Below are 24,716 nucleotides of genomic sequence, written 5' to 3'. Positions count from 1 at the left end.
ATTTTGGACTGGAACGCAGCCCTAGATGGCACATACCTTGCCTCTATGACAGGGATGTCCAAACTCAGTCCTGGAGGCCCACTGTCCTGCAGAGTTTAGCTCCAAGCCCAATCAAACAGACCTGAACCAGATAATCAAGGTCTTAGGCATACTAGAAACTTCCAAGCAGGTGTGTTGAGGCAGGCTAGAGCTAAACTCTGCAGGATAGTGGCCCTCCAGGACTGAGTTTGGACACCCCTGCTCTATGACATACCCTCTCACTATGCCACAACGCTGACATCATTTTATTGCCAGGTGCATTTGCTCACAGTTCTGCCACATGACTGCTTAGATAAATTGGCGTGTGTGTCTTCCACAGAACCTGGACTGTAATGGGAGCATGTGGGCATAAGCTTATTACAAATAGTGTGACAAAAATGATAAACTAAAGTTTTTCAGTTTTAAAATAAAGTAAATTTATTGTAACTATTAGTGAGGACGAATTGGATTTATACTTTAAATAAATACTTTAAAATTGATTAAAAATGTAAGACAATGCATTTTTAAAGCACATCTGTGTATTTCTTAAAGAAAATGTTATAAAAACTGATCAAACTTGACCATAACAGATCTTGCCATACTTGTGAAACGGAAGTTGCGATAGTCTTTTCTTCTCATTTGTGACAAACTGTGAAACAGCTTCTTGAACAAGAAAAAGATGTAGGGGTCGGACTTAATTTTGGCCATCAGGAACTGATCGTAATGGTTTGCTGTTGCTGTGATCTCATGTGAGTGACAGATTCTCCCGCCCTCGCACCAGTAAACACGTCATTAGAAGAGAGATGAGTTGTTGATGCAAGTGGGAGGGGAAGTAGTTTTTTATTAAAGATTGCGAAGGCACACAAATTAAAAAAAAAGATGTGCTTTGATAAATCATTTAAAAATAAATACTGCTATAGTATATCGCATAAAAGAAAAGAATTGTCCATCTTGATTTCAGGGTGACTTTAATCTGGTGCCTCATGCAGCGATGGGCAGACTGTGGTCTCAGTGGTGCAGCTACCATGGCAACAAATGTCGTTGTCATGACAGACAATGACACAACATAATTGTTGCTGAAATAATTTATTCTCTTCCTTTACTCTATTCTGATTTCTTTAATTTACTGACTCAACTCAATGTCCTAATTCTGAATTTCTGGTTAAATTTGTAATGCTCTCTCTCAAATACAGCCATACATACCGAAATACACGGTCACACACTTTTAATATTAACATTTTTCTCCTCTTTTAACATATTCCATTCTGTCACTTTACTTCATGCACCCTCCAACACTTTAATATCACACTACATTTAACAAAAAACACGTCTGATTATAGCTCACATGTGATCTTATAATATATTTATAACAGGCTTCCACTTTTCCAGATGTACTGTACTGAATGTTTGATGTGCTGAATCATGCCCCACTTCCAATAGGCTCATGCCCAACATTGCAGTGACTTGAAATATTTACACTTGCACATAGATAACAGGTTCATTTGAAATAGCTGCAGGAAGTGAAAAACAAAAATTCATTAAACAGTGACTTGACAAAACAAAGTCTTCATATCAAGAATGAAAATAACTAACTAAATATCAAGTTGGAAATACTGAAGTTTGTGTGTGTGTGTGTGTGTGTGTGTGTGTGTGTGTGTGTGTGTGTGTGTGTGTGTGTGTGTGTGTGTGTGTGTGTGTGTGTGTGTGTGTGTGTGTGTGTGTGTGTGTGTGTGTGTTTAATAATCATAATAATGCATATTAGTAGCCTACCGAAAAATAGACACTGAATCTGCAGCACAGCTCCAGGTGAACTCCAATGACACAGCTGTATAACAGTGTTTCCACCTTTAAAATGGGACGGTGTCTGTGCCATGACTCTGCCTAAAATGACATCATCAAGATGGGACAAAGAGGAACACCCTCTTTTCCATCAGTAGTAAAAGGGCATCTGCATTCAAAAGAGCAAAGCAAAATAGAAACAGAATTTATTTGCATTTCTTAAAAGTCTTTCTAAATTATTATGTCTTTCAGAAGCACATGAAATTTACAAAACAGAGCAGGAAATGTATTATTGAATCCAATCATTTTTGTCAATTATTCAAACCATTGTGTGTAATTTAAAAGTTTTTCAGTCAAACGACCACTGATTACATACAAACTGAGGTTGACAGTTGAAGTCTATAAATAAACTAGATTATATGGGTGAATCCCACCTAAAACCAACATGCCCTGGTCATATTTCACCTCTAAAATGAAAAGGGGAAAAAACCCAAAAAACATTACATTTATATATTTTAAAGATTTTGCATAAAGATATATATTTTTTTTTACATTGTGACATTATTTTCATGACAATATAGCACAGCACATTACATCATTATCACAACAACATAGAACAAGTTACAAATAGGCTACTATGGTGTAGGCTGTATATTACAATGTAAATTATATATAATTTTCCCAACATTGCATGAATTAGAATTATGGGGTATATTTGTTGTGAAAATAATGTCACGAGTCAAAAATCTTTCTGAAATAGTTTTGCTTTTTCGTTCTGCAAAATATAATTTCTCAAATGTTAACAGGGCATGTAGAGTTCTGTGAGATACAAACATAAACCAATACAAAGAAATGTAAGCCAAGAATGGAACTCATAAATGCAATACTTCCCTATTGTTAATTCAAAATAAATATTAATGAAATCATTAGTTTATGTTATTGAGACGCTTTAGCGACAGTAGACTCACTGATTTCTGTTAGGGCTTGTTTTAAATTATTCAGTTTCCAATAATTTCATACGCAATTTTATTGCAAAACGAAAAAGCAAATTATTTCATGAAGATTTGTATGCAATCATTGGATTTTTATATCCGTTTTGTAGGCCTAATATTATCAACTGTGTGACATAAAATTACATTTAAAAAAATAAAGTCAGCTACACCTTTTATTTAAAAAAGTACAGCAATCGTTCAAGAGTACACTTTTATTGATACTGATGCCCAATCCACATGTCAACAAGTTCATCCAAAGTTAATCCTTTAATTATGTAAGGCTTTTCAAGGTTCCAATTGGTCTCGCGCTGTTTTATGATTTGCTGCATGACATCAGCTGGATGAGAGGAGAGGCAGCGGCGGTTCCTCATCACTATGACACAGAGTCTGAGGATATAAAAGCCTGGGCCACTCCTTCTGCGCCCGCTGCACGGCTCCAGATAGCAGCTCACTTCAGGTTGCCGGCCGGACAGAGTGAGCGAGTGAGTGTCTGACAGACAGAATGGCGACGCTAGTTGAACCTGTAGATACTCCAGCACCCTTCGGAGGTGTCAGTAGCACCAGGAGCACGGCATCGCCCACGGCCTCGACACACCACTTCGACGAGGGCAAATATTACCTGCTGGTGGTCACTGGGGAGCTCGTCACTGACGAGCATCTGAAGTGTGCCATTGCGGACATTGAGAAAGGTAGCTCAGCTGACAAGAATAATGAACGAATAATGTGCAGTGCCTCTGCTATTTATGCCATGAATCTATTTTGAAGATGTTTGGACCCGTGTATCTTATGCAGTTGTCTGTTCAAGTGCTGTAGACTAACCTTGAACTCACTTTGGGGTTAAATGGGTGAATCTAAACACATTTTTGCTGACCGCAAGAAACTTTCCATGCATTATTATTGGATCTCTTTGTTGTGTGACTATGTAGATGGAAACTGTATCGCAGCCCCTCCCTGTTAGTAACTGGCGAGTGCACTGCATGTCTTATCAAAGCGATCGCATCGCGCCACCCAGTTTCCCAAAGACATCATCAGCACCATGACTGTTTTCGCAGGGTGTTAAGCTCTATCCGATGATCCAGATGTGTTGTTTTTGGCCATGCTATGAACTTCAGTGTCTGACTTCTGTTGTGGGCTAAGATGAGTTAGCATGCATATTCTTAGCGTGTCGATCCATAAGACTTGTCGTATGTTTCGCCGGGGTGGAGGGTCTGCAGTCAGAAGGATGTGCACGATCACCGTGCATATAGGTGGATGTGATCATGGCGCGCGCCAGTTCTTTGTTTCCTAATATTCCTATTATATCTTTGTCCTGTTTGCGAGTCATTTGGGAAACACGCTAAATAACCATGCACGAGAGAGATTTCAGTAAAAGATTTATTCAGTTTTACACTAAATGAAATGCATTAGAAGAAGAGAGTTATATTAAATTGCTAGTTTTAGGCCCTGCTTCATAGCAAGTGTGGCAAAGGCATTAACTTCTGCCCACTTGACCAGAGAGACACTGTTGCGGCGCATCCTGATTTATTTACATCCTCATCCATTCCACTCGCTCCTTTCTAATCATCACCGGCTTGTAGGCGTGGCGCGGTCCGCACTGCAGTCCCTATACGGAAAGGCAGAAGGGCCCCACGTTCATGCCAAAAGGGCGTTTCAGTTAGTGATGGGACACGCGTACCTGTCCTTTTCATCTGTTCATTCAAATAACATATTCGGCTATTCTTTGCGTCAAGACGTAACTACGTCGTCACGTGGTCCAGGATCCAAATGTTCCAATAAAGCAATATGTAGACACATAGGCTTGTTTGTTTTTTAATTATGTTTTATTGAGGTGTGTTTAGTGTTTATTGTCAGTTTATTTGTCCCTGTCCCAGCCATCAACTCATAGGCTACATCAATCATTAAGAATCTAATTGTAATTTTCATTATTAATTATTGATTAATTAATTATTTCCATAGACATTATTATTATTAATATTTTCCAAATAGAGTTCTCATTTCAGTGAGTAGGCTAATGTTGTTTACTTTAGAACCCCTTTCTGGCCCATTCAGTCCTGTTCAATGAATCATTCAGACCAAACCTTTTTTATTTTATTTGGTCAAATCAACTTATATAATTCATGTGGTTTAGATAACATAATATTTTGAGTTTCTGTTGATTAAACCAATCTCCATTGTATTAACTTAAATGTTTTGATTTTAATGAACTCAAAATTTCATGGCAATCAGGTTACTTACTTTTTTAAGTTAAACCAACAAATTTTTTCAGTATAGTTTTAGTTGTGATTGGATATTTAGGTCTTTAGATCCCTGTGAGTGACGTGTGGGAGAAAAAAAGAAGAACAGATAGTTATCACTCTTTTCATCTGCTCTATCAGGTGGCATTAGCATCACTTTGATTAGGCCTCTGCTTTAAAGCTGCAAATGTATGATTTCTCAGGTTTAGTTGTTAGATTCCCTTTACTGGAAGATTCACTGCTGTTTTTGTATTGTGATAAACAAAACACATTACTTTTGTATCGTAGAAATCACTAAAAATTACATCAGGCTTGTTGTGCTCTTGTTTTGTGGAACTTGTGAGTAAATGAGGTTTGGCATCTGCTAAATTCTAACCATTCTTCTAACCATAAATTCTCCAGTAATAGCAGTATGTTAGGCTACTATACTTTCCTTAAAGGCACATGAGTTGCGGTTGTGCATGTGCGGTAGCAGAAATATAGGGGTAATATTCTTCTGTGATTCCATGAGGGGAACAAGTATGCCATCATAAAAACAAAACATGTTTGTCATAAACAGTGTGAACAGCCTTCTTAACCTTTTACCATTTAGAGGCAGATCATTTTGAAGTATATCTGATCTAGAGATGTTCTCTTCAAAGCATAATCTTTGTCCTGGCTAACCACTGAGCATGAAGGTTCATAGATATTTCCATACATCGATTGGCTTTTGCATGTATACCAACAAATCCAGGCATTTATCCAGCCAAATCCAGGCATTCATTTACGTGAATTAATGAGATTCAACCCAATCTGATTATTTGATAACTGAACTGATCCAATGTAAAGTAATATTTCGCCCAACCGAGTTTCAGATCTCTCCCTGGCATACTGCTACATACTTAATACTCATAAAAAAAACATTTTAAATGAGGTAGTTTTTGTTGCAAGAAGTAGCCTGTATTGTCAATTCATACAGAACTGTTCTCTTCATGATTGATAAAAAGTACGACACATTTCATATTTTCACCCTTTTTCCTCTGACTTGCAGGAATTCGTTCATGGGACACAAATCTGATAGACTGTAACTTGGACCAGGAGCTGAAGCTTTTTGTTTCTCGACACTCTGCCAGGTTTTCAGCCGATGTGAGAGGTAGGCTGAACATGATCTGCTTACTTCATATCCTTTAGCCAGCTCAAAACTCTTATGAAGCAATTTATGATAACTTAATATTAAATATTTAAAACGCTCGTGACCCCAAAAGCTCAATAGTGCTAAAGAGCAAGTATTGTGTAGAGATGGGTTTTTGTATTATGACTATCAATATAATGTCATTATTAATATTAACTATTTATTTTTCCCTTTTCACAATAAAGACCCATAAAAACATTAGCATTACCATGACTTGGTAAAATCTGCCATGTCAAAAAGTCATTAAAACAGCTTCACACCGAGCTATATTTGTCATAAAGAATCTGCCTCAAAAAAATCTATCTATAAATATAGATATGTAGTGTTCCAGTGACATAGTTTCACTGCCAGATAAATAAGTTGTATCAATGAATGATGCAACAGTCACACAAGTGATTCAGTCCCTGCGTTACATTTCTTCCATCGTGCTTTGCTCAGTGACTCTTCTGAACTTGCCCATGACATCACAAATGTTACACAACCTCATGTAAAATTGATTCTTATCAGTTTGTCTTTATATTAGCGCTTAGCATACAAACGTTGTAGATGACCACAATGTTCAGAACTTTATTTGCTTCCCTATTACTTTTTGCCATATCTATAATGCTCTTCTATATTTAGAGTAATATTTTTTTACACTGTGAATTTTTTTGTGTGAGTTCTTGATGGATTCTTTTGATGGAGATAAAAGAGGTGGGTTTAGACGGTGTGCCTGGAGCTCTGTCTGGATCAAACCCTGTCCCGGGTGTCCCCTCATCTGTCCTCCCTGACTGTCTGCCTCTGTATCTTTTGTTTTCTCTACTTTTTTTCCTCTCATGCTGAATTGCTGCAAGGGATGAAAGCTAAATGTGAGATAATTAGCTGAAAAATTTATGACAATGGTTTTGTCTGCTTTTGAACTAAAGCATGCACACAGTCACACATAGGGGCTTCAAATGCAGTCAGACTCCAGCAGTAATATAGATTTTTTTTTTCTCACAAAACAGCAGGAAATTATAGGAGCTTAACCATAATGGAAATATCTCTTCCAGAGAGACAGTTAGTCTGCTAATGTAAGCAAATGATGAGCCAACACTGACCTTGAATGATTGAAATGTAATCTGTGTTCGCTTGAACACACACACACACACACACACACACACACACACACACACACACACACACACACACACACACACACACACACACACACTCACACTCACACTCACACACACACTAGCTTAATAGCAAAGCACATAACTTTGTTGAGATCATCAGAATTTATTCTGAAATTTTCATTTATTTATCTGAATGACTGTCGGAAGAGGAAAAAACAAGAATATATCATTGGCTACAAATCCCCCCTTAAGGATAAACATGACATGTAGGTGTTGGTTCATTTCCATAATTAGATTTATTGCTCAATGGGTGGCTTTATATGAAGCTTAATAGAAAATTAACTGAGGAATTAGAATTATGCCGCTTTTGGCCATTAAGCCTTTTAAATGCAAAGCCATTAGCTGTCCACCACAGACAAATACATAGTGGATAATTGCTTTATCCCACCACCCCCTTTCAGAGCAATTCCAATTTTATAACACTTCTTGTTACTTTGAAAGCATTTTAAATTAATTTAGTCTTTAATACATTTCAGCACAGAGTAAAAGAGAGTTGTAGGATAATTATCTGTCGAACTGTCCTACATGGGTTTTGTAGGAGGGTAAGACAGATAAATGGGGGAGGGGAGAAGGTGGGTTATTACTATTCAGCATGGTGGAGGGTGAAATATAAATCATTGAATGTCTGAGACCTGTTGAGAGTACAGGGAGATTTGAGTATTTGAGTATATATAAATACACACATACATACATACATCAATTTAGCAGATGCTTTAATCTTAAGCAATGCATAAACGAGGAACATAATAAAAAACACATGGTTGTTCACATTTATTCACATAAAAAAATAGAAAATGTATCTATATTAGATCAACTCCTTTGAACTAAATACCAACTAAATGCCTTTGAAATACGTGGAACCCCTGCCAGAATCACTAAGAGGAGATGAATCACAGTGTGAAACTCGGAAAAGAGATTACAGTACTTGAAAGAATGATTGAGAAAGAATTATGAGACAGGCAATATTGTGTCTGTGAGGCTCAGAAGATAAAAGGAATGTGGAGGATCCCTTTGCTTCTGAGATACTTAAGGACCTTGCCTTTGAATTTTTCACTGCTTTGAGTCGAGATGGAAGCATAAAAATGTGCCTGGAAGTTTAATATTAGATCAGTTATCATAGTCCAGCAGATTCGCTCAGCATCAGCCAGTGCAGTAATCAATAGTAATGAATCAGCTTCTGTAATGAAATCAATAAGCACTTAACAGATGATTGCACTTGCTACCATTCATTTACATGCTGACTGATCATCTAGGATTGTGATATTATTAATATCAAAAGTGTGAGATGAACTGACAATATATACATTGTAATGCCATGTTAAAATATGATGCTACTTCATTAAAATAGTTTTCCTTTAACAACTTGACCATTTAAAGGACTAGTCCATTCAACAATTACATGTCATTTACTCATCCTTATGTTGTTCCAGACCTGTACAGCTTTCTTTTTTTTGTGGAAAACAAATGTGAAAATAAAATATATGAAATATCCAATTTTAATACCGATTTACAGACATGGTGGGTGATATTGCTGCCCTGGGCGTGTTCACAAATTATACATTTTTATACAATAACATAATATGAAACTCTTTGTTTGATTGATAATTTGATAGTTTGATTTGATAATTTAGCTTCTCAATAGTTTGCCTCTATTTTACATATGAGGCCTTTAGCAAATGCTTTTATCCAGATTGATTTACAAAAGAATTTCTGTTTTTGCATATGAGCCTGCCATTTTTAACAGACTTATCAAGCACGCAATTCTAAATGTGCTGTGAGTATAAAAACATTAGCTCTAATACAAGTAGAGTACAAATAAAGGCGCATAGCATGTTTTATGTCATGATTAGAATACTCTTGTAGTAGTCTTTAAACTGAGCCTGAAATTATGTCTAATATGCTTTGCTTTGATGTAGGGGCTAGAAGGTGATTAATATGCATCTCATGAAGCTTTTTGCGCAACGTGCCATTATGGGGATTTTTGGTCAGACTTTGGGACTGAACGTTATAAGAAGAACCTTAATAAATGTTATTGATATTTCTAAGTATTTGTATGTGTGTTTGAATGAGCTCCTCTGTGCCTTTTTTCAAACTCCCATTTTGGCATTGAAAGGACAGGACAGAGTTGGAGAGAGACAAAGTGAGCGAGAAAGTCAGGTTCATGTTCATGGCACTGCATTTATATGGATGCTTGCTTTGTTTTTGCGTTGTGGTGAGTGTCATTAGATGAGGCTGCCTGCCCAAAGGGTGTTCAGTCTGTATTAGTATCAGAGACAGTGTGAGGTGAGATCAGGACAAGAGGGGTGAGGATGGGGTTGGATGAGTGTGGCAACGCAAAGCTAGTCGAAGTCAAACAATACTGCAGCTGACAACATCTGCACCCAGAATCAAATTGGAATGGAGGTAGCCCAGCTTCTAGGTGACAATCAGATTTGCCTGCTTTAGCTTACTAAGAGTTGCAAGTTTGTAGTTAAGATATCCACAACATAATAGGATTATTTAAAGGTGCTGTTTACAAGCAATTATAGACATTTTGCTGACTTCTGCCATTTTTCTAATTTCAAACTCACTCTCTCTCAAAAAAACAAAAAAAAAACATTTTTTTTTGCTGTGTTAAAAAGGGATGTCACAAGCAATTTCAGACGGTTTGCGGACTTATACCATTTTTCTAATTTCAACATCACTCACTATCTCTATCTCTCAAAAAAAACTATATTTTTTGCTTGTGGTAAAAAAGGGTGGTACGCCGGTGTCACAGAGTCATATTTGATTCTTCATGTAACTTTTCAGTGATATCTGTAAGGTGGTGGAGACATTTTGTAAGTGATATTTCCCAAAAAATCTCTTTCGACACCTTCACCATCTATTTGACATTGAATGATATTTGACCCAAAAATTCATTAATTTACACACCCTTGCAGTTCTGAACCTGTGTATACTGTATGATACAACAAAAGAAGAAGATATTTTGAAGAATGTTTCAACTGTATTAGCCCACTGTAAAACAGAGGAAAACATTTTAATGTCACATTTGGAAAATTAAGCCATGACGAAGATGTTTGTTGGTTAACTGCACCATGCTAGCTTCTGTGGCTATTTTCATGGTGAGAAAAACTCAGCACAATCTAAAAAAACATTCTCTAATGATAAAGACTTTTGACAGAAAGAACATGTTGGTGGATCTTCTCCTAGTATTAAAAACTTGTGTGTCAGGTATGGTGAGGTATTCATCATAAAAGCCCCATAATACTCACCCATGTGGATAATAGTCAATGACAGTGGTTTCATTTTCCAACGGCAAAGAAAACTCTGCTATCGACCGCAATATAATTTGTCCGAACTTTAGTTTGCACCACTGATTCTAATCACATTTTTTTTCTCTTCATCTCTTTGGAGTTCCCGACAGCAGCTGTTTTTGTCACATAAATGGTCTTCCCCCTGGTGTGAGGTTGGCCTTGTAATTATGCCGCTTTTCTGCTTGCGTGAGTCTGGGTGTGTGCTGGGCAGCAGGAATAGCATTCATGTCAGGTTACGGTCACATCAACTGTGTTAACGGGCCTGCCCAGATTTTTGAGGAACAAGGAGAAAAGAAAAGGTTAGAAGAGAATCATTCATTACCAAAACTCAGATGTCTATGCTCTGTAGAATATCTTCAGCTAAACTAGAGCAGAGAGTACTGCAGTGAGGCAACACCTCAGAACACACATATAGAGAAGAAACTAAGTACATCAAGTACGCTCCCCTTGCTATGCAGATGTCTATTTCAGCTAAATCAGATGCATTCCATTTAATTCATTCTTCCATCCCTTAGCTCCTCCCTCTCATCCTCCAACTGATCTTGATAAAGCATGTTCTCCCAAAGGTACTCCCACTCCCATTCCTAATGATCAAAGCGAGAGTGGCCCATTTTGGTATCTGGAGTCTCAGACATGCTGTATACCTTCTTAGAAAATGTGTTTTCTAGGGGGCAGATGCACTTACATTTAATAAGAAACACATTTAGCACTAATTAATCACTACCCTTAGATTGGTCTACTTTATTTCTGTGAAATAGTATTAAACATACAGTATGTCTATTGAGAGTTGAAGTCAGTCTATGTAATGCTATTTATTTCTTAAATAGGTTACAGAAATGTTTTGTGGAGAGCAGTAGAAAAAGCAAAACATACAGTGTAAATAATAGAAGATGAAATAATAGAAGAAGAAATAGATGGGGTATACAGTGAATATGTTGAGATGAGGGGATATGGAACAAATTCAGAGTGTTAATAATAACTCATCAGGTGGGAAACAGACTGTAATTACTTACACTGCATGAGAGAGAACCTGGATTTATGCACACACACACACATACAGATAGACACCAACATACTACATACTGTATGTCCTAAGGCGAACAGTCTTAATCAATCTGGATTATTCTAAATGAAGGGAGCATGTGTTAGGGAGCAATTAGTATAATACAAGTACAAATCCAGGACAGTGATTTTTTCATACGTGTGATTTGTGTTTAATTTTAAGTCTAGGGCAAATGTATTTATGAATTATGATTTCTGTGTGAAAATGTTTGCAGAGATTTTATGCACAAATATGTGTGTATGCGCTTTAGTAAATGAGACCCAATAGCTGCAATGTAAAATCTCTGCTGCACCAAAAGCATGTAATTTATCCACAGCATCCAGTTTTGGAGACTTTTTTTTACAACTAGGCCTATTTTTGGCTGTGATATCACCATGCTTGCAAGAGGTTGTGCACTGTTTAGTGCAAATGGGAGAATTGTGTGTGCCCTCTTGTGTTTTAGATTTAGACCTTGAAAATTTGGGTAGCTAAGGTCTTATTCTTCAAGCAATTTTCAGCACTTATGGAGTGCATGGTCACTGACCCTATACAAACAACTTCAGAGGTAGGATTATGAGACTATGAACAACAATTGCTGCATGAATGAATGTTACAGAAGGGGCTCATAGACCTCTGCAGTAATTGCAAACACTCTACTGACAGTGACAGAGTTGAGCGTTTCCTGCAATCTTACAGCTCACCGCTTCTGGACAGCTTGATGAATTTATAATAGGATTGATTCACCCAGACAGAGACTAGAGAATTCTCACCTGAAATTATAATGAGCCATTTGGACAGGAGATGGGCAAAAATAAGATATTGAACAATCAGAGGAATATTATATTGTCAGTATAGTCACACTGTCAGAGGACATGTATGGACAGAAAGTACAGAGAAAATGGACAGTTAGCCAAAAAAATAGGAACACACTTACCAGAGTGGAATACTAGAAGTTTTTTTCGTGTTCCACCAATGTTGTGATTGAGAATGATAGAGAATGGATGACAAGTTGAGGGGCAGAGGTTAATTAGATATCTGTCAATAGAGCATATATAGAGAAACGAGGAAGAGAAGAGAGTATTTGCATGAGTACACACAAGGCAATTAAGTGAGACAGATGTCACACAAAAAAAATCCCAGACCATAACCATTTTGACTACAAATTAAACTTAAAACTCAACAAGGCATATATACATAACAAAAGGGGCTGAAGGAATGCTAGTGAAAAGAAAAGAAAATGATCTTCGGTAAAATTACAGACCAAAAAAACTCAAAGTTCTTGGCTTGTCTTTGAGGTTCCTTAAGCAGCAGCAGCATTTGTGTTGTTCTGGAGTCCTGGTCTTGAGAAGCTATTTTCGACGAAGACCATCCTTAAAATTTATATGTATAATTTAATTCAGTTAATAACACAAACCAAAACATTTTCAAGATCATCATATGCATTGTGTGTACATCACAGTAATCATTAATAACATGCCATTTTATTTTCAGGACAAAAGATTCTGCACCACAAAAGTAATGTGTTGGAGACAGTAGTGCTCATCAACCCTTCAGATGAAGCTGTTAGCACTGAGGTAAACCCACTCTCTGTCTCTCTATATTTCTATAAATATATCTATGTCTGCCACTAAAGCTTATTTTAAAACTGTTTTAGGTGTCTGGATCACATAGAAACAAATACCTTATTGGGGATACGTATAAACACAGAGCTAGTATCCTATAGGACAAGAACATCATGGTTCCGTATGTAATGGGTGTGTTGCAGTTGCAGGCAAACTCATAAATGCACAACACGGTCATACACACAAAGGTTTTCTTGCACACTGTGACTGCAGTTTGACTCTGCATTAATAATATGGTAAAGCACTGCAGGTCTGACCCTGGCATACCGCCCAGAACAGTCAATGGCAGCAAACTGGAAAATGCTGGCCTGGACAGAGAACAAGAAAGAAAGAGGAAAAAACACAGAAAGCCAAAAGCCAAAGTAATACAATTTGTATTTGCTGAAATTAATTAAATTTTTCATTAAAGTCACACAAATTTGTAACAAAAAAAAAATAATATAAAAAAGTTTAGATGAGCTTATAGCAACAAGTTTACTTCTGTTAGGTGGGTTGTTTAGACAGAGCATGATATGACATTTTACAGTGCAAACTCTCAGTTGATTAAGGTAACAGTTTGTGGCAGATAAGGCATTTAAATAAATAAGGATAACCTTCACATGTTGTTTTTGTTGCATTAAATGCAAGCCATGATTAATCTAAACCAAGTCAATGTTAAATTAATATTATAATATTTATATATATAATATAATACATATAACTTTGTTTATACCTAGGTACGTCTTATGGTCTCAGACACAGCCCACCATAAGCTGCTTGTCCTAGCAGGACAGTGTTTCGAAAATACAGGCGAGCTGATTCTCCAATCAGGCTCCTTTTCTCTCTCCAGTTTCATTGATATTTTTACAGATCAAGAGGTGAGTGATTCTTAGCTTTTTGCTTTGGTTTGCTATATTTACCAGTTTTGTGACTGCATTTGAGAAAAGATTCTTAAACAGTCAACAGATGCTAAAATTTAGCATGGATATTACGGTTTAACATTAAATTCAAGGACTTTAGTCTTATTAAGTGAAACGTTTCAATTCACTTTACTCACAGATTGGAGAACTTCTTAGCACCATACATCCAGCCAACAAAGCCAGTTTAACCCTTTTCTGTCCTGAGCATGGTGACTGGAAAAATTCAAACCTGGACAAACACAACTTGCAGGACTTCATCCATATGAAGTTAAACTCCCCAACCATCCTTCCAGAAATGGAAGGTCTTTCTGAATTCACAGAGTACCTGTCAGAATCTGTAGAAATCCCATCTCCGTTTGACATGCTGGAACCCCCGACTTCAGGAGGGTTTCTAAAATTATCCAAACCATGCTGCTATATTTTCCCTGGTGGACGAGGTGATTCAGCACTGTTTGCAGTTAACGGCTTTAACATGCTGATTAATGGTGGATCTGATAGAAAGTCATGTTTTTGGAAGCTGGTACGCCATCTGGATAGAGTTGATTCTGTTCTCCTCACACACATTGGAGATGACAACCTCCCTGGTATTAATAGCATGCTGCAGCGAAAAATTGCTGAACTCGAGGAGGAACAGTCACAGGGATCCACAGCTAACAGTGACTGGACAAAGAATATGATCTCACCTGATATTGGTGTTATGTTTGTCAACATGCCCCAGAACCTGGAAAACCATGAGCCTAATTACAGGATTAGAAGAAATGCTGGGGAGGCATCTCTCACAATGCAGTACTTAAACAAGCTGTCTTTAAAACCAGAACCTCTGCATAGGAATATAGGGAACACAGTAGAACCAATTATACTTTTCCAGAAAATGGGGGTTGGAAAGCTTGAAATGTATGTTCTTAACCCTGCTAAGAACAGCAAGGAGTTGCAATGCTTCCTGAAAGAATGGACTGGTAGTGATAAAGACAAAGCCCCTGTCTTGTTGCCAAATGGAAAAGAATCAGAGCTCCCAATCTCATATTTGTCTTCCATCTCATCACTGATTGTGTGGCATCCTGCTAACCCATCAGAAAAAATCATCCGTGTTCTGTTTCCAGGCAATTCCACTCAGAATAATATTCTCGAAGGCCTAGAGAAACTTAAACACTTAGACTTCCTCAAACATCCTGTGATCACACAAAAAGAGCTTAATTCAGACTTAGCCCCTACACTGAAACAAGCAAAGATGAAACATAAGACAGACAGTAAAGAGAGCCTAAAGTCCACATCAAAACCATCCCCAAGCAAAAATGTCCACAAAGAGTCCAAAGAAGAAGCCCCTGAAAAACTAAAAATCCTTAATAAAACTGACTCTGTGGAAACTCAGGAGCCAACACAAAAGACAGAGAAGAAAGAAAAAGCACTTGTGAAAAAAGTGAAAGCAGGAGACAAGGACATTAAAGGCAAGATTGAGCAAACACCCAAAATTGACACTCCAGAGAAAAAGAAAGCTGACATAAAACCAAAAATAATAAAGAAAGAAACAAAGAAATCAGTGGAAAAGAGTGAGGCTGATAAAAAAGCTGAAAAACCCACACCAAAGAAAGAAGAAAAGGCCAAAAAAGAAGAGAAAGTAAAGAAAGAAGAAGTGAAGAAGGAAATTAAAAGAAGGGATATTAGGAAAGATTCCCTATTAAAGGAAAGCAGAAAGGATGAAAAGAAAGAAATGCAGAAAGATGAAAAAGAACCTAAGAAAGATTTGAGGAAAGCTGGTAGCTTGAAAAAGAATACCCCTAGCATACCTGAGGTGAAAAAACCTGCACCTAAACCAAAAGTTGCAGCACGAGGAAAGGCTCCTTGTAGTCCTGCAAAATCCAAAGAGAAGGCTAAGGCTAAGCCCACAAAAAAAGATCCAGGAGAATTAGTGGCAGCAACTTCTGTTTCAGGTGCTACTGCTGATGAACCTGCCATTGAAGCCAGTGTAACAGATGTTCTTGAGGCAGAGAGATCATTGATGTCTTCTCCAGAGGACCTCACTAAAGACTTTGAGGCTCTGAAAGCAGAGGAGATTGTTGAAGATGACGAAATCCTATCTCAGACCAAAATAGATGATTCTGATCAAGGAGAGATGATCAAGCATGAAGAAATAACTCCTTGCAAAGAGTCTCCAGAAGCAGCCGAGTCACTGGATGAAGGAATAGCAACCACAGAAGCTGAGGAGGAATGTGGTGGTACTCCAGGGGAGCTAGAACCCAATCAAAAAAGCAATGGTACTAGTGATAAATTCGAAGATGAGGGAACAGGGTTGGAAGAGTCATCTGAGATAGGGGACTATGAAGAAAAGGGAGATACAGAGGAAGTGGATGAGCAGGACAGAGCAATATCTACATTAAAAGATAATGGAGATCAAGGAGAGCAGGAAACAAAGGAAGGATCTGATTATGGTGCAGAAGAACCACAATGTTTTGATTTAACCACACCACCAAGGCTCTCTGAACCTGTATCTCCTGCTGTTTCTATTCATGATGAAACTCTACCAGCAGGTTCAGAAAGTGAGGTCGCCTCTGATGATGAAAATCGAGATGAGCCTCCAGAAGAATACACAACATCTGGACACACTCAGTCTACAATTGAGATCTCAAGTGTTCCAACACCTATGGATGAAATGTCAACTCCAAGAGATGTATTGAGTGACGAGACAACTAATGATGAAAGTGATTCTCCCTCCCAAGATTTTGTCAGGTACAGTATGGCTACAGATTATGAACGAAAGAAACTCTCACCTCTCAAAGATCTTCCTGAATTAGATCACTCCAAGAGTGATGCCACTGAAGGGCATGACTATCATGCATCAGCTTCCACCATTTCACCTCCATCTTCACTGGAGGAAGACAAATCTGCCAAGGAGTTTTTAACCAAAACAACATTCTCTTTTGATTCAAACAGGCTCACTGGTACCACTACAACTTTGCCTTTTGTTCGGTCACCTTCTGGTGACCAAAACATGAACATTGACCATATTCATACAGGTGCATCTTCACCTATTGAACTGGGAACCACACTAGCAGGGATGTCAAAAGGAATGGAATCATATAGTCCAGATGAGAAAACCTTAGAGGGCCCTTTATCTCCTCAGTCCTCAGGTCACACACCTTACTACCAATCCCCTGTGGAGGAGAAAGATGGCACTCTACCGTCTGATAAAACATCTGAGCCCCAGGGTCCTATTATTGTTGACATCACAAGTGACAAGGAATACTCTCCCAGAGAGGCTAGTCCTATTGATGAAGCGGTGCCTGTGTCACAAATGGAAAAGAAGCAATCACCAAGTTATGAAGCACATTTATCAACCAATTTTGAGCTTGACCACAAGACCCAAAGCCAGACTGACAATAATGATAAAAAGTTAGCAACTGATGAAAGTTCTTCAATTATATCTGCTGCATCATTGCCGCCGGCTAAAGTAGAGAGCCTGTCTGATACAAATCCTGTCACAACATTTAAAGAGGACAGCAAAATGTCCATATCTGAGGGGACCACATCGGATAAGTCTGGCACACCGGTTGATGAGGTTGTTGCAGAGGACACATTTTCTCACATTGCATCTGCCTCAACAACATCACTCGCAACAAGTTCTTTACCAGAACCTACAACAGATGAGGTCTCCCCATCACTTCATGCTGAAGTGGGCTCCCCTCATTCCACAGAAGTGGATGACTCTCTCTCTGTCTCTGTTGTTCAGACTCCAACCACAATGCAAGAAGCAGAAGTCTCCCCATCTAAGGGCAGTCCCAGGCCTATGTCAATCTCCCCTGATGTTTCTCCAAAAACAGCCAAATTGAGAATGCCACAACAGGACACAAAATCCTCTGAGCAGTCTTTGTCAGATGAGTGTGGACAAGAATCCCCAGAACACTCATTTACATTGGATTTTAGCAAGCAGTCACCAGATCATCCATCTGTTGGAGGAATACAGCATACAGCCACTGAAAATGGTCCAACAGAAGTTGATTACAGCCCCTCGGATGGAGCTGGTCTCATGAAAGAACAGCACAGACCTGGGGAAGCTGGGGAGAAGGCAATGGTTTTCAAAGAGTCTGATAGTTCCCAAGTTGCTTCTGCTTCCCCATCAGATGCCTCTCAGTCCACCCCATCAGTTACAACACCTTGCCAAACTGGGGAGCCAAGAGAAGTTTCCCCAAATGCGTGTTGTTTCTCAGCGTCTATTACTCCTGAACAGTCACCCCGCAATCAGTCCCCTTTATTTCCTGACTCTACTCTTGTTCTAGGGAGACCAAGTACTTCACATGAAGGTACAGATAAAGATAAACCTAGTCTCTGCTCATTTTACGAAGAGACTGGTATGGATAAAATAGAAGGCACACACAATCTGGTGAAGACTCCTCCGAAGGCCCAATCTTCTACAGTGTCATCTTGTTTTTCTCAGAAGACAGAAGAGCTTAAACTTGGTTTAGGGACAAATGCCTTCACAGTCTTGAACCCTAGCCCCAAAATATCATCCCCAGCACAAATTTCTCCTTCTTTCAATCAGGTAGACACTCAAGAGAAGTTTTCCAGCAGCTCCACATCATATTCCTACAGCTGTCAATATGGAGAATCTACTCAAATCTGTGATGGTGGGTCCATAGGGCCAGATACATCAAAAACAATCCTTTCTCAGTCACGAGCAGATGTGGACTTGTGTTTGGTGACCTCCTGTGAATACAGACATCCAAAAACAGAGCTTTCTCCATCCTTTATAAACCCCAGTCCTCTTGAGTACTTTATGAATGAGGAACATCCTGTGGAAGAGGAAAAGCCACTCGCTAAGTCTGGAGGAGGACCACCACCACCTGAAGGGAAACAGCAGAACAAGCAGTGTGAAGAAACTCCACCAACCTCTGTAAGTGAATCAGCACCCTCTCAAACGGACTCTGATGTTCCTCCTGGCACAGAGGAGTGCCCATCAATAACTGCAGATGCAAATATTGACTCTGAGGATGACTCAGAAACACTACCAACAGATAGGACTATCACTTATCGTCATGCAGACCCACCTCCAGCCACGCCCAGAGACCCTGCTCCTGCTCCTCCACATCCTGATGCCTGTATGGTGGATCCTGAAGTCCTTAAGGGTCAGGAGGCATCCCAAAAAGATGAAAGAGGGAAGCCAAAAAAGAACATCAGCAGCAAGACCAAGTCATCTGCAACAAAGAGCTTGTCAAAAACAAGTGCCATCAAAGAATTGAAAGTATCTTCTCCAAAAAAGGCTACAGAAGATAAAGATGCCAAAAATGCTACTAATACCTCTGCATCAAGGGGAGTGAAAAGCAGCACTTCAGGTAACTCTAGTTTCATACTAGAATTTCCATACTTTCAATTTAAAAATATGACACCTTACATAATACACAGTTATGTGTCTATAGTCTATTGTTTTTTTTTTAAATAATTGTTTAACTTTGCTTTTAATATATATATGATTTATATATTTTTATTGTTGTTAAGGAAGCGCCAAGTACAGCAGTGGAACGTCAGTACCTAACTGTCCTCCAATGTATATGGACCTAGTTTATATACCAAATCACTGCAATGCCAAGAATGTGGATGCTGAGTTCTTTAAACGGATCCGATCCTCCTACTTTGTAGTCAGTGGCAATGATCCAACAGCACAGGAGCCCAGTAAGGCAGTTCTGGATGCTCTGTTGGAAGGAAAGAGCCAATGGGGAAATAAAATGCAGGTACTATTATTCTTCCAATTATGGATACTTTCCTTGAAATTAATGTTGCATATGATATTGGTATGGTTATTCTTACCCCTCTAGGTCACACTGATTCCAACCCATGATACAGAAGTTATGAGGGAGTGGTACCAGGAAACCCATGAGAAGCAGCAAGACTTAAACATCATGGTTTTGGCAAGCAGCAGCACTGTGGTCATGCAAGATGAGTCTTTCCCTGCATGTAAGATTGAGCTGTGATTGTCACGATCAAGATGTGGTAGAGGTTGGATGTTGGAGAGCAAACAATAGGAAAACTTACTACATACATTCACAAAAGCAAATGTTTAGGATCTCTTTCCATGTACTCAATAGAGGAACCAGCAAAAATGTTTCTCAGTAGAATTATCTAGTACTTTTTGAGGTCTCAGGTTATGAAAATATTGGGTTAGACATTGTTGACCACACAAAGAGCAGTTTTTGCTGTGCATAAGACCTCCACAAACACCCAGCATAAGCGACTTAGAGCAAACTAAAAACTGACTAAATACATACAGTAGTCGGTGGATGAACACTGTATTGAGCACCTCCACGAAAACTGACAACAAACTACAAATTTACTCATTTAAAAACAATTATAAAATGGTCAATGGATCGCTGAAAAAAAAAACTCCATAAATGATAATGTTTACACCAAAGGTTGAGGGATAGTTTAAATGCCTTAGAAAGTTAAACTGAATGTACAACAAACATGATGCACTTAATATGAGGACAATTTAATGGTATGTATAATCCACAATTACAAATATTGGATGCAAAAGCTACATTTAGCATCATCATTCCAGCCGCATTGATTTGCATAAAATATGAATGTGAAGCTTGCTACCTTTATGATTTAATGCAAAATAGAATAAAGGTCTTACTAATTTAAAATACTCCCCGAGAAAACATGAAATACCATAAGTTCGTACGTAAAAACCTTAATGTTGTGAATAATACATCTTATACCTCTTCCTCCTGGAAATAATTCCTTAACTATATTGTCACCATTGTAATAGATATGAATTTTAACAGGTAGAAAACATCTTTAAAACTGCCCATCATTAGCTTGAAATCACATGAATTTCACACCACCCTTTTTTAATAGGGTAAAATATTAAATGTTAAACTCCAAAAATTGTTACTCATCAATTTGTACTGCTTATTATTTGCACACTTTATTTATGTTAATGTTTTTAATGTTAATGTTTTTATCCTATTAACCGAGTTATTGAGTTGCAATATTTATTGCCTTATTTAATACTTAATTTATAATTGGAAATTTGGTTTTTGTACCATTCCTATTAAGTTAATCATAAAAGGAGATCTCTAACATGCGAAACTTGTCGTTTCAAAGTTGTGTCAAAGTTCAAAAATTGTTTGGGGTTTTCTTTGATAACTATTGTTTTCTTCTCTAACTCCAAATGGAGTTGATTATCCTTTTAACTGAACATTTCACTCAATATTGTGAGTTCTTCTGTTTGCACTGTTCATCCAAATCTTATCCATCTACAATTTTTATTTTCTTAGCTTGTCAATGTTTCCAAGAAGAGCCATCAAGATTGTGGTACATTGAAAGTTGAGAAACTGAAAACTTTCCTTTGCTTAGGAATCTTTTATAAAATTGCACTGTACTATAATTATAAATAGCTTAAAGACGGAGTGAGTGGTCGGATGATATGTGCATGTGTAATGTATTATCCTTGACATTTCTCTGTGCTTTCTTTCACTAAGAGGGGAAACTCACTCTTTACTGCCAACAAATCACTGCAAGGATATGACTGAAATAATTCATGATTGGAAAATCATGAACTTGGATCAGGTTTGTTGTATCTAAATGTCACTTTAATCAATAACCATACAGTCATGGAAGTTTTACCACCTCATTGAAGACTGTCAATTGAATTCCAATCATCAATTACTATGACGCTTCCACTGTATACAGATTTTACAGTTTCTACCAGTAAATTGCATGATATCTACATGACAATACAGGATATGACAATGATCTTAAACCTCACGGTTCAGAACTGGATACGTCTTAATTCCATACTAACGGCAGGAACGGTTAACAGACTCTTCTAGCCACATGCTTTAGCAAAATGCATTGTTGTTTATCCGCAAGACATCTATAAGAGTAAATACAATACACACATCCAGTCTATCACTCCCCTCTTTCCTCTGACCCACAGTAACACTTCACTTCACTTTCTCTCAAAACTTCACAATCCCTCTGGTTTTCCTCGCTGACCTTCGGGTGCTAGTAAGAATATGTCTGCAGTTGCGTATGAACTATATATATATTTATCTTGTGAACTTGCATCTTTCCCTTTTTTCATTCCTAATCCCATATCAAGAGGATAGTCTCTAGTGAAAGTATTACCTTGTGCTTTTTCTTGATGTTTGTGTGCGATATATCTTCTCAACTATGGGGTGTTTGATGTAAAGGGAACTACAATTAAAAAGAAGGTAAATCAGTCCACAATAAATAATTTTGTGGAAAATATTTTGTGTTTTTATTTGTAGAGTATGGTATTCCACAAAATGTGGTTATGTTGTTGGTAAGAGGAATTGTGTGATCTTGTGCTTGCCCTAAGGCATTTCTGAGAGTTGAATTGGATACAAAACAGGCCTAAGCCCCTGGGATCATGGGTCTGATTCTGGTAAGAGACCAAATTTACCTAAATTGAACAGGATTTATGCAAGTAATTTGTGCACTCTAAGTGTTGGCCTCAAAAAGACAACTTTTCTTAAAGGAGAACAATTTGTACATAGTAAAAATGTACTCTTGAAAATAAGCTGTGGTGAATCAAGATTTTTGTGGGTTGCATTAACATCTATTTGATTGCCATAGTAGTGACCAGTCTGTCTTCCCTCTGTCAACCATGCCATCACTGCCCTTATGCCACAGAGGACATTAACTAATGATGACTTGGGCACTGCAGGCATTTTTCAAACCCAGACAGAACCATACCGTCAAATCAAAATGGAAATGTCTAGCGGCAAAAGTACCAGAGAAATAACATTGGCTAAAGTTCAATGTGAGAAGTCTGGGTCACAGCATGCTATTACTTTTATGCACTGAGCATGATGTCAGCAGATCAATGCAGGTCAGAGGAGTCATGCAACCTAAAGTGACTTTAGATTAACGCTTTTTGCTTTTATGTGAAAGGAGTAAGGGAAGTAGAATTATTTTAAATATTTATTTTGTTTTAAAATTTGACTGTGCATTGTGTTCTCAAAACTGATGCACATTTTCAACATGCAGCTTGACAGCAGTTATTATTTCTACCAAAGTGCACTAAAACCCAAAAACACTTCATACATCATGTAACAAACATCCTTACCAATAAAACGGTCACTTAATAACAAATTTCCTTAAAAGCACTGAATACTAGTAATATAACTGGATACTTTCATTATCTTAGATTTTTCAAGCACTGTAGTATGCCAGTGCAAATCACAAATTATCCATTTTAATATCTTTGAATAAAAAAAACTGATAGAAGATATAAGGAAGCCGAAAAATGGTGATGTTGAACATATTTTGTTTTGACATTTAACATGTAAAAGTGAGCGAAAAATGTTTTTTTATTAAAGTTCTGATTGACTGTGAGTGAGAAACGATATCATGAGTTAAAATATATGGTCACTGAATGAATTTTGTAACTAGGCAAATAATAAATTATTCACCATTTAATGAATTAAAGAGTTCTCAAATTTTGAATTAGGTATTGAGAAATTAAAACAACCAATTGGTGTAAAAAACTGTAATATTAGCAGTTTACAATAACTTTACAATGCATATTTGCTAAACAACAAATTAGATACGCAGGGTAATGCTAAAGAAAGTACTATAAACCTGCAATTTGACCATGCTCAAAACAAAACATACAGAGTCACAAGAAACAAGAAATACACTGTTAAAGCTGCAAAGCTCTTTGTTTCGAATGTATTGTAATTTCTCAGATATAAGTGAACACAAGTTCACAATCTATGGCAGGAAAAATCACTGAAATTACTTTATTAGCCTTGTTATGCTGCTCACAGCATCATGTGAACACCTCCATCTTGGATCTCATCAATAATCCAGCACACTTGAGAGTCAGCCTCCAATTGGGCAAATGAGAGTCTCAGCTGAATGGGGTGAGGTGCTGTTGCTAAGGAAACGAACAGCAGAGTCCCGCCGGGACATCAGAAGGAGACTAAGTATAATACAATTGCTTATTCGTTACTGTCTATCTTTAACATGTTACATATACCACACACACATTTTAAATATAAGTACATAGTATAGGTTTCAATAATTTTATATAAGGCTAAAAATACTTCAAAATACTGACCGTAAATAAAATGTCCTCAAAGGCAGATTTAGCTCTCTTCTGGGGACAAAACTGTCTCTAAAGTATACACTAACATGTGTACAGCAGATCTTTCCCTTCATCTTGAAAGTCTTCTGAAACATCACCCAATAGAATAATTATCTCCACCTACTCTGCATTTATGGTCATGTCATCTTGTCAGCTTTATACACACACCAATGATTCTGTGGATACTCAAAAGATATTCTTTATTATACATTGCTTTGTTGCATAGTATAAAACCAAGCGAATAATTGTGTATTTCATCTCTCAACATGACATGCTATATCACTCTCAAATAACTAGACCAGATAACTAGGTTTATATCGAACCTGCCTTGACAAAATTTCCCAATCAAACATTTTGTCACAAATAATGTACTATTGTGGCATAATTATGCATCTCTC

At 37.7% G+C, this 24,716-nt stretch overlaps 1 protein-coding gene and 1 long non-coding RNA gene across 2 annotated transcripts; one reads left to right on the top strand and one right to left on the bottom strand.

Annotated features, from left to right (window-relative positions):
- The first annotated feature begins 3,118 nt into the window (after positions 1 to 3,118).
- map1b (microtubule-associated protein 1B) lies at positions 3,119 to 22,452 on the top strand. Its single transcript, XM_077231087.1, has 7 exons — positions 3,119 to 3,478; positions 6,054 to 6,155; positions 13,181 to 13,263; positions 14,028 to 14,168; positions 14,350 to 19,534; positions 19,698 to 19,930; positions 20,015 to 22,452. Exons 1-7 carry the CDS (start codon positions 3,292 to 3,294, stop codon positions 20,168 to 20,170), a joined length of 6,087 nt encoding a protein of 2,028 aa, XP_077087202.1. The 5' UTR covers positions 3,119 to 3,291; the 3' UTR covers positions 20,171 to 22,452.
- Positions 8,106 to 12,725, bottom strand: LOC143739035 (uncharacterized). The gene is made up of 3 exons (XR_013204127.1): positions 12,624 to 12,725; positions 10,606 to 10,909; positions 8,106 to 8,528 (listed from the first exon to the last, which is right to left on the bottom strand). It is a non-coding gene; the product is annotated as an uncharacterized LOC143739035 (long non-coding RNA).
- Positions 22,453 to 24,716: the final 2,264 nt, after the last annotated feature.

This window comes from Siphateles boraxobius, unplaced genomic scaffold (genome assembly GCF_051911475.1).
Source record: "Siphateles boraxobius isolate OS27281-9 unplaced genomic scaffold, OSU_SipBor_1 16, whole genome shotgun sequence".
In the NCBI taxonomy this organism is placed as follows: Eukaryota; Metazoa; Chordata; class Actinopteri; order Cypriniformes; family Leuciscidae; genus Siphateles; species Siphateles boraxobius.
This window is presented reverse-complemented; position numbering and strand designations above follow the sequence as displayed.

Coding starts and splice junctions, on each gene's coding strand:
- map1b (XM_077231087.1), top strand. CDS start 3,292: ATGGCGACGCTAGTTGAACCTGTAGATACTCCAGCACCCTTCGGAGGT. Junction 6,156..13,180: donor GTTTTCAGCCGATGTGAGAG/GTAGGCTGAACA, acceptor TTTTATTTTCAG/GACAAAAGATTCTGCACCAC. Junction 14,169..14,349: donor ATATTTTTACAGATCAAGAG/GTGAGTGATTCT, acceptor CTTTACTCACAG/ATTGGAGAACTTCTTAGCAC.